Consider the following 17587-nt stretch of genomic DNA (forward strand, 5'->3'; position numbering starts at 1 on the left):
AACAGTAAAGTTACAACAGACAGTGTTGGGGTCAGTGGCGTCAATTAGGAGAGGAAAGGGTGCATTTACACACCCTTGAATTTTACCCCCTCGAGATTTTAAAATACCCTTTAAATACCTTTTAGGGCGTTTTTTTTACTTAAAAATCACTTTTTATGAGTTTTTTTTATAAAAATTGAGAGAACGCCAAAATTCTCTCCCCTTTGGTTTTTTGAGAAATACATTTCACCCTCTTTTAATTTTTTTTTGTAACTGACGGCACTGGCTAGACCACTTGAATTCTACTTGTTTTCTTCCATTTCGTATTTAGCTTTAAGAGTACACATGGGTATACCGATGAAGATAGAATAGTAGAGCCAAAAGAGGTTATTTAACGACACTTCTCAGTATTGAAAGGCGTCTTTGTTCTTTGTTCATATGAAGGCGTCTTTGTTCAAGACTGCATGTAAAAGTAAGACACAGGAAGATCTTCTGAAGTATAAACATTACAAAAATGTGCTCACTTCTTCAGTTCGTTTAGCAAAAAAGCTGTATTTTTCACGTCGAATTAATGAGTGTAAAGGGAATTTGCGCAAGGTTTGGACTGTAATTAATGAAGCTCTCTCCCGTAAGAAACTCAAACAATCTTCCCCATCTCTATAGGAAAGCTGATGGATCTGTTGTGGATAAAAAAATCCTTAGCAAGTGCCTTCAATTCGTATTTCACCACACTTCCCTCAGTTCTCATTCCACCCCCGAGTAGAGTAAGTTGTTTTCCTATGACAGAGAAGTCTTTTTTCCTTTCCCCATGTAGTACTACTGAGATTTCTAGTATTATTTCTCAACTTCCAAGTAGTTGTTCAGTTGATAGTTTTGGTTTGAGTAATAATGTCCTTAAAAAAATCAGTCAGTTTGTTTCTCATCCCATCTCACACATAACTAACCTCTCTCTTTCTTCTGGTTTTTTTCTTCATTTATTTAAAGTTGCTACCATTGTACCCTTGCATAAAAAAGGTGATTCTTCTCTAATTTCAAATTACAGACCTATTTCTCTTCTTCCCGTCATCTCAAAGGTTGTTGAAAAAGTAGTGTATCGTCGACTCTCTTCATTTGTATTTAGTACTAATTCGACTGCTGGAAATCCTCTCATCACTAACCATCAGTATGGTTTTCGTCCCTCATTCTCTACCTTGCACGCACTTTCTGATGCAACTGAGTTTGTGCGTGTTAATCTGGACAAGGGCTTGTGTGTTTTGGGTCTATTTCTCGACTTTTCTAAGGCCTTTGATATGGTTGACCACAATGTTCTTCTGTCTAAACTATCTTTATTTGGAGTGCATGGAGTCCCACTAGAATGGTTTAGGTCCTACCTCTCAGAAAGATCTCAGTATGTTTTGGTTAACTGTACTTCTTCCTCTACTTTGCCTGTATTGAAAGGTGTCCCTCAAGGCTCTGTGCTTGGACCACTTTTATTTCTAATTTACATCAATGATCTTGTTGATGGTCTTCATCCCCATGTTCACCCTGTTCTTTTTGCTGATGACAGTAACTTTTTCATTGCTGCGGTGGACCTGCCATCTGCCACTTCTATGGCTCAAGGTATTCTTGATAAAGTAAAGGATTGGTGCTGGTCAAATGGTATGGCTCTTAACAGCCGAAAGAGTGCCATTGTCAACTTCAGGACCCCTTACCGTATGCGAGACGTACAGGAGCCAATCACCCTGACTTTTGGGAATGATATTATACCACAAGCTACTGTGGTGAAATTTCTTGGTGTGTATCTTGACTGTTTTCTTTCTTTCAAACCGCATATAACTCACACCCGTTCCTTAATCCTCCGCCAGTCTTCAATGTTGCACCGGATTAACTCATTTCTTCCTCCTGATATTATGGTTTCTCTTTATTATGCTTTTATTTATCCTTACCTTTCTTATTGCTGCTCTGTCTGGGGTAATACTAATAAATCTCTTCTCTGCTCACTTCAAAGAGCCCAAAATAGGGCAGTGAAGGCTACTTTTCTTCTCCCTCGGCTTTACCCTTCCTCTGATCTTTATAATGATACTGGAATAGCTCCGCTGGATCATATTATAGGTAAAAGTACTCTTTATTTTGCGCATTCTGCTTTTCTAGGTACTCTCCCACCGCCCCTACAGCAGTTTTTCTCACGGACAGGCTCAGGTAGGTACTTTTCTTCTTTACGTAATTCTCCTCGACGATTTATTTTACCAAAACGATCTTCTACAGCAGGCCAGAGGTCTCCAGTATATCAATCAATTCTATTATGGAACTCCATCCCTTCGGATGTCCCTCTTTTTCTTTCTGCAAAGGCATTATTTCGTCGGGTATTTCCAATTCAATAATTTTTCTCTCTTTATTAATCCTTTCCTAATTTGTATGTCTCTTCTCTTCTTTTAAAATCATTTTCAGCTATATGTTAAATCTCCTTCTAAATCTTCTATCTGTTAAATATCCTATCTATTCAATGTCCTTGTCTTGTTCCGGTGTTTTTTTTTTTTTTTTTTTTTTTTTTTTTTTTTTTTTTTTTTTTTTTTTTTTTTTTTTTTTTTTTTTTTTTTTTTTTTTTTTTTTTGTATGTATTTTATAATAGTGTTTTATTCTTGTTCTCTGTGGTCCATTACAAGCAAAGCTTCTTGGGCCTAGTAACCAATTTACTTTTGTAATAGTTTTTTCTTTTAGTATCAATAAATTGATTGATTGATTGATTGATTGATTGATTGAACTTGAGAGAGGGTACATAATCGCATTTCTGTAGAAAATTTTGCTTGCTTTCAAGAGCATGTTTCGGAGGCCTGTTTTAAGCATGGTTCAAGCTTAAAAAGCTTAAGAGTAATCTAAAGTAAATTAAATTGATATTTAAACCATAAACAAATAGAACTATCAATCGAGAATCCGTCTCGAATACTGGAGGTAGAGAGCGAAACCGGTGTGGAATCTGAGTAATCTCGTTAATAATATTGATAAAGCACACCTATCGATATGGCAATCTCTAGGGACAACCGAAAACTTAAAACCATGGCTTTTATTAGCCACAGCCATGAATAAATACCTTTTTGTACGCACAGGCAACACTAATGTTTTCCGCGCACACATGCTTAGGACACTCTTTAAATCCAACTTTTTTCTTTTGTATCACAACCATCATCAGTCCCTCCCGTGTTGGAGTCTTATCAGAAACTGAACTGATCTAAATATACACCCTTGGACCTAATTATATTTTTCGCCATTCTCAGCGCGTATTAATTTGCGAGTCTGTCGTTTCTCATTCAGAGCTTAACCTTTTGTTTTGCTGTTGTAGTCATATCTAGGGTCTTTAGCTTTTAACGAGGAAATAGAAGAAGAGTCTTTGTGGAGTTCAGTGAGACTAAAAAGAGTACCTAGAAGTTTTTTGACGGTACTTCTGTAAATGACTTCAATTTTGTGCTTGTGCATAATTTTTTATCAAGTTGGGGAGGATGTTTTTGGCGGGCTGAAATTTTAAGAAACAAGCACAAATAGGAAATTTTAAGAAACAAGCACAAATAGGAAATTTTAAGAAACAAGCACAAATTCTAAATTTGTAAGAAATTATACGAACTCGAGGAAAATTGGGTTGTTATGGGAAATATATACACAAGAATATATTTGAGGCAGGGACATTTAAATTTCAAGAGGAGGTCCGAACTGGATTGACATAAAAGGTCTGTAATACTCAAGGATTATGTGAAAAGTCGAAGAAAAAAAAACTTTAAATTCCTCTTAGATTTGCGTCTGAAGGCCACTTCTGCCCAGCCAAACACCCAAGGTGGGCCTTGCGAATTCATTCCCCCTAGAATATCAGAAAACTTTTGATAATTTTTAAAATATAAATCCTTGTTCGTGTCTTCCCCTTTTCCCATCCTCCAGAAGAAATAAATTCTTATGGATAGATCTAAACTCTGAATAATATGAAACGATTATGTTCCTTGTCAGACATGGAACTACAAGCGACACCCTTCGTTGGGGAATGCAAATTCAAGAGCCTTCCTTGGGTAGGGATCTGGACGAGCGCACAGGCAGATGACTCTCGATCGTGCTACCCTCTCCCCTTGGATATCTCGATATTTTTATTGCTTTACCCGATTTTCTTTTCTGTTCCTAAAGGTTCTAGTTTTCTGGATTTAAACCACATCCCTAAAATTCTTCTCACCCCCCGTCGAAACACTGTGTACGCTCTCGAACTGAATACCAATAAGGATGAATTAGTCTGTAAATACACAGCATGAAGGCATTTACTCAAACCAAGTGGACATTATCCTAAGATTGAGATTGGTCCTTGCACCCCAGCCGTCTATGACCTCTCTGACAACTTGAACTATACTGATCCCACTCATCCAACTACTAACCTACTTGAGACATATACAGATGTGTAAACTTATACTCAGCACAATTCTGTTAAAAGCATTAATTTTTACTCCTTCTCGTAAAATTTTCTATTTCCTTAAAACCTATTCGTTTTATTTCTTGCCGCCCCATCCGAATACACCTGCCTTTTCCTTTGGTCCCAACAATATCACCATCAAGCAAGATTTATTTTAGCAACCTTTTATCCTTCATTTATAAAACTACTTTTGGGTCCTTACGCAGGTTCCTCCGAATTCAGAAGGTACACAGAAAGGGGAGAATTAGGTGGGAAATTTAGCGAATCACAGGGGGATATCGGGACCACCTCACAAAAAAGTAATAAGTATAGACCCTTTTCAGTAATAAATATAGACAGTAAGTTTTTTTGTAGAAAACAACACAAATAACGACTTACATATTTATGTTAGTTTGGATAAAATATTTGGATAATAATGCCATAGAGACACAGAGTTTACTTGTTATTAAATAAAATAAAAAACAAGTTTTTTTTAACTGCAAGTAAGGAGTGACATAAAAACTTTAAATGAGCAGAAATTACTCCGTACATGAAAGGGGTTGTCTCCTCTGCAACGCCTCACTCTTTACGCTAAAGCTTGAATTTTATCCCAAATCCTTAAGAATGACCCCTGAATCACAAAGGCCGTAGAATAAATAGTTGAAATTACTAAAAAATACTTTAGCATAAAGAGCAAGGTATTGTGGAGGAGATGAATCCCCTTATATACGTAATATGTTATGTTCGTTTTAAGTTTTATTGCTACTCATTATTTCCAGGTGAAATTTTTTTTATTTATTTTTTCATTGTTTTTTCTTTAAATAATGCTAGAAAATCCTGTGCCCCCTTGATGGAACTTCTCTTCCCTTACGATAAATTTCACTCCCACGTAACCCCTCCCCCGACCCAGTCCAACCCCAACGCGAAAAAGTCCCCCTGAAAACGTTTGTACAAAACGTTTGTACACTTCATAATAACCATTACTACATGTAAACAATGGTTAAAGTTTGTAACTTGCAGCCCCTCCCCCGAGGACTTTGGGGGATTAATTCGTTCCAAAGACATAGTTACTAGGTTTTCGACTAAGTTGAACAGAATGGCTATCTCAAAATTTTGATCCGGTGACTTTGGGGGAAAAATGTGCGTGGGAGGGGCCTAGGTGCCCTCCCATTTTCTTGGTCACTCAAAGGGCACTAGAACTCTTAATTTCCGTTAGAATAAGCCCTCTTGCAATATTCTAGGACCACTGGGTCGATACGATCACCCCTGGGAACACTCATCCGTGATCAGTCTTCTGGCAAAAAATACAAAAATTCCACATTTTTGTAGATAGGAGCTCGAAACTCTTACAATTGGGTTCTCTGATATGCTGATCTGATGGTGTGATTTTCGTTAAGATTCTATGACTTTTAGGGGGGTGTTTCCCCTTTTTTCTAAAATAAGGCCCATTTTCTGAGGCTCGTAACTTTTGATGGGTAAGACTAAACTTGATGAAACTTACATATTTAAAATCAACATTAAAATCTGATTCTTTTGATGTAACTATTGGCATCAAAATTTCATTTTTTAGAGTTTCGGTTACTATTGAGCCGGGTCTCTCCTTACTACAGTTCGTTACCACGAACTGTTTGAAAATTGTTTCGTTGCTTAGCAACCGAATATATCTCATAAAAGAGTAATATTTGTCTACCCAGGAACTGTATATTCAAGTTAAAGCTAAAACATTTTTTTTAGATGTTTAATCACCAAATACACTAAAATATATAAACACTAAATATAAACACTAAATATAAATTTTTCGGTCAGTCATGACACAAGAATTTACGTTTGAACAGTTACAAAATATTTTATGACCGCCTCACACTTTCATTTTTACATCTCAAAAATTTTCACTTTTTCGGATTTTTTTTCTTACGTTTTAGCGGATTTTGAGACGAATAGATCTGTTTAAAAAATAGTATTTTAGTCTTTGTTAATAGGAAAGCAAAGTAAATCTTTTCAAATTTCTTCCAACAAATTCCAACCTTATGCTAAAAACCTTACTTTTAAAACTTTATGCTTAGACTAGCTTCCCTTTCTAATAACCGATTTCCATAGCATCACTTGCACATGATGAATGGCATACAATTCCGAAAGCATTTCTAGAGTCATGACTCTCTAAAGAGACAAAGTCCAACAAAAGCCTTCAAAGATCCAAAAAGATTAAAAATTAAAAAGATCCTAAAAATTAAAGGTCCATTAATCAAACAAGTTGTCCGTTACACAATTTCTCTAATACCTTTCCGTTAGACGATTTCTCCTGCCCCTTTCCGTTGGAGAAAAGTGGCAAATTTTGTTTCTCCAGAAATCCATTGAATTAGCACCTTTCTGTCTGAGGTATATAACAGTCTTGGCGATCAGCCAACAATCCACCCAATCTTGTCTCTTGCGTGCCGGTGCATAAGTATTAATTTTTGTCAGGAGGGGATCTTCGTTCTAAGGTGCATTATTTGAGACATAAAACAATGAAACAAATTGCGAAATTTCGGAGATGACCCAGAGTAGCATTCCTAGATGCATGCCTGCCATGAGACAGCTACAGTATTATACTGCAGATGAAATAACCTTTTGCGTAATTTCTTAGGTGAGGTTTTGTTACAATCTCAGTTCAATCATACTTGCGGTTTTTCGTTTTTTTGGATTTATAAACTTAATCTATCTTATCTCCGGCAATAATTTCTTTCAGATAATTGCAATCTGGACCAAATATTCATGATAATCCACAGTAAGTGAAGAGTAGCCTAACTTTTGTTAATACTAACCGAAAGTCGGCGACAAAGAGTTAATCTCAAAATATGCATCATGGAAATGTTTTTATGCCTATTTTAAATATGTAACATCTCCCAAGTTTAAAGTTACCCATCAAAAGCTATTGCCATACTAACATTCTGAGTTATTTGATAAAAACAATAAATACGCTAAACTAGGATGTGATGTTGATGAAAATTAAACTATAAAATTCAACATATGTGAGAATCCTAAAGTCTTTATTAGAAATAGTCGTAAGTTCCTATATACAAAATATGACATTTTTCTCGAGAATGATGGTTTTCGTAGGGGTGGTCGTATTAGGTTTGTGTTCGTAAAATATCGAGAAAAGAAAGTTGGAAAAGAAATCGCCCTACGTAAATTTTCGCCATATTGAGCCGGAGGACAGCAATTCGTCCCGAATAGCGCCAAAATGCTATCGAACGAACATTCTCTGATAGCAGTAACGGTTTTGCATCACTCAATCTATGGGGGGGGGGTATACTCCAGGTATACTTTTTCTATAAAATTAAAGGAATTTACTGTCTGATATCAGAAAAACTGGGGGCAGCTACCCACCATTTCAGGGCCTAGAGCCGCCACTGTGTAGGCCTAATAGCCAATCTACTTAGTACCAGTAAAATTATTAACTTGTGATCATCATCAGTACATTTAATTAGAACCATCCAGAAAGAAGATCTTGCTCATTTTATTTATGTGACAGAATCCAAATAGGAAAAAGAAGAAGAAATGTACTGAATGGTTCCGAACTCCATGCTTTTCCCAAATGCAATATATCCCTACCTTGCAGTTGGTTTCCAGGCTAACGGTTTCCATATCTGACGGGGCAAGTTATAGCCCTAGGGTAGACAGGAGAATTTGCTGATTTTGTTAAGGCTATACTATCTAGCTCGAAAAGGAGGAGGGAGCTGGAATGCAATTGCGACAGCTGCAATTATTATATTTGAAAATAAAATTGGATTGGGAGCCGAATGGTTCATTACTCTCCTTTTTCTCTACATGATATTAACTTTATAAGCAAAATTAAATCAAGACCCTTCCTATGTGCCAGATCTGAAACCTTCGCAAGAGTCTGATTAAGTACCGTACATTTCAATCTACCAAACTCACCAGAGTGTGCTCGTATCCAAGTTCATTTGATAAGCTATTTCCATTATTTTCATTTGCCATATCTCTAAATGTATTCCGTGAAAAAGGCCCGAAATTAAAATAAAATGTTCTTTTGTCTCCTTTAGCGTCCTTTTCAAAAATCAAAAAGATACTGAAACATTAGCAAAAATGTTCCATTGAAACAAAACGTGTTTAGGCATCTGTGTTCTGACGTAATATTCTGGTCGCAATTAATATACTACCTGGTCCGTATAGCTACAGGAGGGTTTCGCTAAGATTTCAAAATGTTTCTAAATTTATTTCTCAAAATGGATGAAGTAGAGGAAGAACTGTGAGAGAGGAAGACAAGATGATGAATAAACAACCGAAAGATGAATAAAAAGTAGAACTGTAATAACACAAGAAGATAACGAATGACAGGATGATGAAGAAGAAGAAATAAGAAAGAAAATAGTGATGAATAAATGGTCAAAAGAAGAACTATAAGAAAGAAGAAAACAATCCTAATATGGGGGGTTAATGCCAGAATCGCCCCTCACTCAATTGGACTATCCGTCTTGGGTTTTTCTACAATTAGCCATTACTTGATGCCCACAACTATTCAATTTTAATTCACCAAACAACAAGATGAAAAAGAAGAAGAAATATAAAACAAAATGATGATTAATAAACGAACGACGATGAAGGATTGACTTCAGCGTGGTATTATTAACCCTTTGAAATAAATAGATTCACTTTCTTTTGTCAACTTGGAACGAGCTAATATCCTTTACAACAGGAGGGCTTCTAAACCTTTTTAGATCGCTACCCCTTGGTTTTACTTTTCAAAATTTTGTAATACTTCATTCGTCTTGTGATGAGCTGCTGGAGGAAAAATATTAATTTAAGCACGTTTTGTACGATATGATGGAAATTTTTAAACTAAGTCGCAAAACACGATAATTATTAACAGCTTTGGGTAAACAAGTTTTCCAACAATTCCAAATACGGTATTTTTTCTTTTCCAAATATGGTGTCAAGCACATACCTTTGGTGATTTCCGATTTCCAGTCATGGCGGTTCCCAATTAATGTGCGATTATGAACAAAATAATGGCTACAATAGCAGTGGAATAGCCCCCTTCCCCCAGCCAAATGAGAGGAGGCCAAATCTCTGGTCCAAATCTCTGGTCTTAAGCCTCAGAAGGACACAACGCAGGCTTTCTGGTAACTAAAAGTTTTATAAAATTGTTATTAGCTTTTTATTCAATCTATTGCCAAGAATAAAAAGCATTTGACACATGTTAGTCCCTAGTATGTAACCCGTCAATAAAAATGTTACACATCCCACTTAACAAAGCACTTCCAGGGAAGGTCTCCGAGAGATAGGGGCATGGACGCCCGGGAATTCTGTTTTTACTGGTGTTTAAGGGGGTTATTTCCCTTTTCTGCCTTTGATACTCTGTTTAATATTGTTTTTCTCTTTGATAGCTTCTGCTTGGAAGACCACTGCCTGGTAATTTCCTCCAGAGGAGGTCTTACCAGGTTTCGGGAGGTTTTTACCAGGATTTGAAATGGAGAATATCTTTTTTTCCTTTTTTGTTAAGCATCCAAATTGTATTTTTCTCTCTAATAGCGTATTTTCGTCCCTCCATGGATATGACCATGTTGCTGAAGGTTTAGTTGATGTATTTTTCATATGAGTTGTCGGTTCTTTTTCTTCTTTTTTCAAATTTAAATCCTTAGGAATGAATTCATGCTCAGGTACCAGGGTCTAGAGTAAAACGTTCGAGAAAATCTTCTTTTGTATATAATCTAAAAATATGATTCCGGGAGACCCAAGGAATTGTTGCAAACATGTCTATGCTTCCAACTACCAAGCACTTTCCTTTACTTTGATATTAATGAAGGCAATAGAAAAGAATACAGGGGTACCCATTGGATGGGGGGTGAGCCAATACCCCTGCGGTAATAAAAATGCTAACCCCACTATAGATCCTAAAAAATACGGTGCATTAGGATTTTTAATAAAAGGGTAGAAAAAAATATCCCCCAGATTTAGAAAAATACCACTTTTTGTTAGTTTCGTTACAAAAAAATACTTCTTAATTAAAAAAATCTAATAAAATCCCTCTTCATTCCCGTGAATAGGTGGCACTGAGAGAAGGGGGAGCACGGAAATTGTTATTCATTGTTCCAGGTCTCGGCTTTTGGTGGTCCGGCCTCCCTATTGAGATGCTTCTAGTGTTACTCTATGTGGACACTTTAAAGCGGAGGTAAATCGAATTCCTATCGAAACTGAAAAAAAATTATATTACCATATATTACTTGTGGCATTTATTTCAACAGGCTCACTTAGTCAATAATTTGATCAAATGGCTTCCAAATGCTCCCGCATTTATGACATTTTCAAAAGTCGTATCCACATTTGGTATTAACACACTTTAACGGTATTAATATAACAGATGCAAAACTTAGAAGAACGGGGGGAGGGGGTAAAGTGGTCTAAGCCCCATGTGAAACACTTTTTGGGATGGCTAACAAAAGAACTTGTAAGCCCTACACAAGATCGGTAATTACCCTTTCCTCTAATAAAACAAACAATTGAGTTTAGTCCCTTCTGGCAGAGAGGGATGAAGAGGGGATTTTCTTCCTGATTAGATTTACATATTTGTCACATAATTTGATTATTAATTGCTTCCTTTTTATCCTCCCTTCCGTCCTGAAATTTTGAGGCCCCCCACCTTAAGCAAATATTGCATGTTCTCTAAAGCAATTGGTTTACTTTAACATTTATTGAGCAAGATTTTACTTTTAACAGAGTTATGCTGGATTAAAGCATGATTACAAAATAATTGTCCGGTGATATACCAAATCACTTAACAGAATATTAAAGAAGACTCACAGCTTAGATACCAATATATTGGTATTTATTTATTTTCTTTATTTTCTTTATTTTCCTCAAAAAATGAGGAGTAGGCTACAATATAAATATAAAGAAAAGACAAATGATAATGCTTACAGTAGAAATTATCAAATATTGATCAAACACTTAAAAAGAAAACTGAAAGTAAGGAACGACATTAAAACTTAAAACGAGCAGAAATTATTCCGTATATGAAAGGGGTTTTCCCCTCCTTAACGCCCTGCTCTTTACGCTAAAGTTACACTCTAATTTACATCTTTACTTTTTAAAAGAATAAAAAACTTTAGCGTAAAGAGCAAGGCGTCGAGGAGGGGATAACCCCTTTCATATACGGAATAATTTCTGCTCGTTTTAAGTGTTAATGTCGCTCCTTACTTTCAGTTGAAACATCTTGTTTTCTAAAATTAATTTCTGAACGTGTTTGAATTAATGCATGTTTTGATTTTGGCTCACTGTACATATAATTAAAACGAAATTTGCATATTAGTTTTTTCTTGGCAATATGGCTTTCTCATAGTTTTGATCGGACGATTTTTATAAGAATTAGAGGTGGTGGAGGAGGCCTGGTTGCCATCTAATTTTCTTTACTTAAAAAGACAAGTAAAACTTTTATTTTTTACGAAAGTTCTTATTAATAATATATATTCGCAACTTACGAATTAGCTTGTGTAAAAAACTTCTATATTTGTATATTTTTATTACGTATATAAGGGATTCGCCCCCTCGTCAGTAACTTGCTCTTTACACTAAAGCTTGAATTTTGTCCCCATTCTTTAAGAATGAGCCCTGAATCAAAAAGGTCATAGAATAAATAGTTGAAATTCCTAAGAATACTTTAGTGTAAAGAGCGAGGTATTGAGGAGGAGATGAACCCCCTTATATACATAATAATTTCTGTTCGTTTTAAGTTTTAATGCTGCTCCTTGCTTCCAGTTGAAAAAAACTTGTTTTTTAATTGTTTTCTCTTTTTTTCAATAATGCTAGAAAATGCTTCGCCCCTGCATGGAAATCCTCTTTCCTCGTGATAAATTCCTCCATGGAAATATCTTCCCCCGAACTCCCCCCAACGTGAAAAAGTTTCCCTGAAAACGTCTGTACACTTCCCAATAACCATTACTATATGTAAACAACGGTCAAAGTTTATAACTTGCAGCCCCTCCCCCGGGAGCTGAGGGGGATTAAGTCGTCTCCAAAGACATAGTTATTAGGTTTTTCCACTATGTTGAACAAAATGGCTATCTGAAAATTTTGACCCCGTGACTTTGGGAAAAAATGAGCGTGGGATGGGGCCTAGGTGCCCTCCAATTTTTTGGTCACTTAAAAAGGGCACTATAACTTTTAGTTTCCGTTAGAATGAGCCCTGCTGTGACGCTCTAGGCGCCCTGGGTCGATGCGATCACCTTTGGGATGTTACTATATGCTACTATTTGTTACTGTTACTATACGCAAACAATGGTCAAAGTTTGTAACTTGCAACCCCTCCCTCGGGAACTGTGGGGGATTAAGTCGTCTCCAAAGACATAATTATTAGGTTCTTCGACTATGTTGAACAAACTGGCTATCTCAAAATTTTGATCCCCTGACTTTGGGAAAAAATGAGCGTGGGATGGGGCCTAGGTGCTCTCTAATTTTTTGGTCACTTAAAAAGGGCACTATAACTTTTAGTTTCCGTTAGAATGAGCCCTCCTGTGACGCTCTAGGACCACTGTGTCGATGCGATCACCTTTGGGATGTTACTATATGTTACTATTTGCTACTGTTACTATACGAAAACAATGCTCAAAGTTTGAAACATGCAGCCCCTCCCCCGGGAACTGGGGGCATTAAGTCGTCTCCAAAGACATAGTTATTAGGTTTTTCGACTATGTTGAACAAAATGGCTATCTCAAAACTTTGGGAAAAAATGAGCGTGGGATGAGGCCTAGGTGCCCTCCAATTTTTTGGTCAATTAAAAAGGGCACTATAACTTTTAATTTCCGTTAGAATGGGCCCTCCTGTTACGTTCTAGGACCAATGGGTCGATACGATCACCTTTGGGAAAAAAAAACAACAACCTAACCAATAAACGAATAAACAGGTATAGGTGATCAGTCTTCGGGCAAAAAAAAAATACAGAATTCCACATTTTTGTAAAGGAGCTTGAAACTTGTACAATAGGGTTTCCTGATATGCTGAATCTGGTGGTGTGATTTTCGTTAAGATTCTATTACTCTTAGGGGTGTTTTCCCCTGTCTCCTAAAATAAAGCAAATTCTCTTAGGCTCTTAACTTTTGATCGGTAAGACTAAACTTGATGAAACTTATACAATTAAAAGCAACATGAAAACATAATTCTTTTGATGTAACTATTGGTGTCAAAATTCCATTTTTAGAGTTTCGGTTACTATTGAGCCGGGTCGCTCCTTACTACAGGTCGTTACCACGAACTGTTTGATTGTCTCGTAATTTTAGAAATTGACTATAAGATACAAGTATTCTTCTAGGGTATTTATTTTGACTACTTTCATTTGCTGAGATATGTACTATTGCAACACTGTTGCTTCTGTATTTTTTTTTTGTTAAAACAAACAAAACAAACAAAAAATACACAGAAAATTTGCCCAGAAGGTCAAGTTCATTCTTAGGAGATAGAGGAGACCGGCCTTCTTCGACAAAAAATGGTTTCAGGACCTCTTGTTCAAAGACTACCAAATTATAGGTTTAGATACCAAATACCAAAAAAATTGCCGTCATTACTCTGCTATACATACTTGTTTATTATATATCTCATATTTCTCATAATATTTCCAATGTTTCTCACTATTTTTTCTTATTCAAATTTGAAAAAACTTCTTATGAAAATATCAAAAAGTAAATTTTCACCTTCCCGTAAAATTATAATTTTGATGCGATTCTACAATTTGACATAAAGACCATAATTAATTTTCTTGTTAAAGTTAGTTGTTGTGAGACCCAAATTTCGAACTTCTACTAGATACTACATAAACACTGCTTTATGTTTAACATTAATTAAATAAAAAAAAAAGATTTAAACTGAAAGTAAGGGGCAACATTATAACTTAAAACGAACAGAAATTATACTGTATATGAGGGAGGCCACACTTTCCTGAATCCTCACTTTGTGTGCTAAAGCCTTAAAGTTCTTTAGAAACACCTCTTATTTAAATTCAAAAGCCCTTGTGTTTAAGAGGTCTTTCCTTTCCGTGGTGGTGCAGTAGGATTGACCTCAGATTGGTAATATGGGACCCAGAAATCGAACCCAACTGTTGCAACGCACTCCAAGGCCAATACATGGACTTCATTTGTCAAGAAGCGTCGTTAATCCGATACAACAACAATGAGGGGCCCTTCCTAAGAAATTACCACGAAAAGTAATCGTAAAGACAGAGGTATGAGGAAGGGCCTACGGGATAATCTATGTCCATTTTAAATTTAATTTACTTAGTGTTTAGTTTGATGTTATTGGACCTTTCAATTATACTTAATACAAGGTCTATCTCAAAATTTTGATCGGATGTCTCTTAGAAAAAAAGACGTGGAAGGGGGGCAGGTTAGTCTCCAATCCACTATAACTTTTCATTTCTATTCGAACAAGCCCTCTCCTAATCTTCTTGGACCATTGGCACAATGTGGTCACCCACGGATAAAAAAGAGAAGAAAAGACGTATCCATAATTTTTCTTCTGGCAAAAAATATAAAACTCAACATTTTTTAGATAGAAACTTGAAGCCTCTACGAGAGATCTCTGATATGCTGAATCTGATGGTAAGACTTTCATTAAGATCGCTTTACCTCATGGGGTTGTTTTCCCTCTTTTTCAAAAATAAGGCAATTTTTCTCAGGCTCGTATCTTTTGACGGGTAGTATCGAACTTAAAAAGTATATGTTAAAAAATTTCTATCCCCAATGTTCTACATGCTTTGCAAGAAAAAACGTCTATTGCTGTTGCTGTATCCTTCAGGTATATTTCATGTGCAGAAGTATTTCTATTTCCTGTATTGCGGTCAGACAACCTAAAGTGAGATTTAAAACCCTACAGAAATTAAAATACATTCAGAGTTTCTTTTAGGATATTGTGTTTCTTTTAGGTTTCTTCGTGTTTCACGAAGCTCACGCATCGTGAGCTTATTCCAGAGAGCAGTACTGGTTTTTTTTTTTTTTTTTTTCACGTTTTGTATCAGATCTACTCCTATGGAACTCGTGCCAATGCTTGTAATCGTCAATACCATTTGTAATAAACAGAATTGGGTTTAATAAACAGGTGGATGGTGCGAAGTACCTCGTTCGTTAATACTAGCCTGTTCTTTACAGTTCATTCAATGCATGCATTCATCGTATTGTACTCTTGCGGCTTGCAACCTGATTCAAGAAAAATGCGGTATCTTTTCTGAACATTTGACCGAGTCATTATTGAATATGCGTACATAACAACCATGAATCGGTTCCTAAACTGACTGCCAAAACAGCCGTTCACGAAGTAGAACTTCTTTGGAACTTTTTTCTTGTTCAATTTGAACAGCAAAGGCGTCGGCAGAAAATTTTTCAGGGAGAGGCCAGATACTAGAATAGCGGGCTGGAGGAGAAATGAATTTTTTGGTAAAAAAGAATAAATGTCAAAAAGCATCTCGTTGACCAGTTAGGTATAACTTTTTAGTTTTTAACGAGTTAGCTACTATCTCAAACTTTTTGACAAGCTTATGTTACTATAGAACCGTTGAAAGAAGACATCTTTCGTTAATAGCCTGTTCGGCATGTTCATTACATTAAATACTATCGATTAAGCAGCTATGGATCGGGGCTTTTGCAAAATTTCAAGAATCGGTCGTATTGAGCCGGTTGCAATCTTGAGAAGTATTACAAATTGCACAGTTCTTTGAATGTATTTCAAACATGAAAATTTACCATTTGTCATCTGTAAAATTTTATAATTTTACTTCTTTTATATATACTAAAAACGTTAGGACTGATCTTGGTACGGAGGGGAATGATGTCATTAATGCTCTTGAAGCTTTTTCATAAATATGACATTACTCATATGATTTTTTTTCCCAAAATTAAAGCTCTAAATGAATTATTTCAACCTTGTGAACTATCCTTTTTTAGACATATATAATGACGCTTATATCATCGCTTACATCATCTTTCAACAATCATCGGCGAAACCCATTTAGTTGCATATGATCGTTGTTTTCATTCTTATAATCCACTAGTATATATTCACACTTCACCTATAAATAAAAAAATCACAAAAAGGATAAGGAAAAAGAAAAAGGAGGTAAATAAAATAAAATCATTAACAACTTCCCAGAAGGTAGCTTTTCAACCCACTTTTAAACTGGCTAATATTATCTGCCATCTTTATACCCTCCGGGAGAGAATTCCACCACTGTGGTTTTTCAAAACGCGGAAATAAAGGACGCTTCCAATGTCAAAAGTTTAAAGCAACGAATTACAAAATTCACTCTTCATTGGTATTTTTTGAATTGTATTGTGATAACCGTTAGTGAGAAAATAATTTTTAACAATACAAAACAAAAACTAGATACAATTTTCAAATGATATTTAAAGATAAAAAAAGAAATTATTTACAACTAACTGATACCTGCCACGCGTTGCTGTGGCGCGCAGCACCGTAGCAACACGTGGAGGGTCAGCTAGGTGCCCCCACGTGACAGGCCTCTATATATGGATCTTCATTGTCCCTTGTGTCGCATTCTAACTTTGCTGACATTCTGATCTGACTGTTCTGACATTCTGTTCTAACATTCTGACAGGATTGTGGCTATTAACTGCCCCCACCCCCTAAGCCCCAAATAAAGAGTCAAACTTTAGAAACAAAATTTTGATGCGTTTGTTGTCCCCCTCCCCCTCTAAACAGTACTGATTACGGCTCTGGAACAGCTGAAATTTTAAGACAAACTTGTTAAGATATTTTATGAAAAAATATGACAAGTCTATACTCCTTTTCCTGCTTTCATTTTTTATCTCAGAAAACGGATAGTCTGCACGGGCTATAGATAAATGAAACGCAATTAAATGATGTCAAGTACATCAATATATATGCCTCAATATTTTGAATATTCTGCCTATCTTTCTTTCAATCTTTCCTTAGCACTAGTCGTTGGTCCGTTCCTATCTTTAACCGAGGCAAGTCCAAATTCAGATTGACTATTTCCACTCAATTTTTTAACATGCCAATATAACATTTTACTATTATACCGTTTTAGATATTCAACAGTTTTGTCCATGGTCTCCACTTCATACCTCCTTAATTCATTTTGAAATACTCCCTCTACTTTTCTTTCATTCCTCTTATTTTCTTGTGATCTCTGCTAAAACTTAAGCACGATCCTCTTCTCTGCTAAACATTAAGCATTTTCATGATATTCCT

The 17587-nt window shown here is 35.9% G+C and overlaps 1 protein-coding gene across 2 annotated transcripts in view; it reads right to left on the reverse strand.

Moving 5' to 3' along the window:
* LOC136027505 (chloride channel protein 2-like) overlaps positions 1 to 8440 on the reverse strand; it is a 144802-nt gene extending 136362 nt beyond the window's left edge. Inside the window, exon 1 of one of the 2 annotated variants that reach the window (XM_065704819.1) lies at positions 8294 to 8440. In XM_065704819.1, the coding sequence (XP_065560891.1) occupies positions 8294 to 8353 (60 nt within the window). In that variant the 5' untranslated portion in view covers positions 8354 to 8440. Of the gene's footprint in view, positions 1 to 3046; positions 3186 to 8293 lie in introns of those variants that run through there. The other variant, XM_065704818.1, reaches the window with a different exon arrangement.
* Between the last annotated feature and the right edge of the window lie 9147 nt (positions 8441 to 17587).

The sequence above is a fragment of the Artemia franciscana genome, chromosome 5 (assembly GCF_032884065.1).
Source record: "Artemia franciscana chromosome 5, ASM3288406v1, whole genome shotgun sequence".
In the NCBI taxonomy this organism is placed as follows: Eukaryota; Metazoa; Arthropoda; class Branchiopoda; order Anostraca; family Artemiidae; genus Artemia; species Artemia franciscana.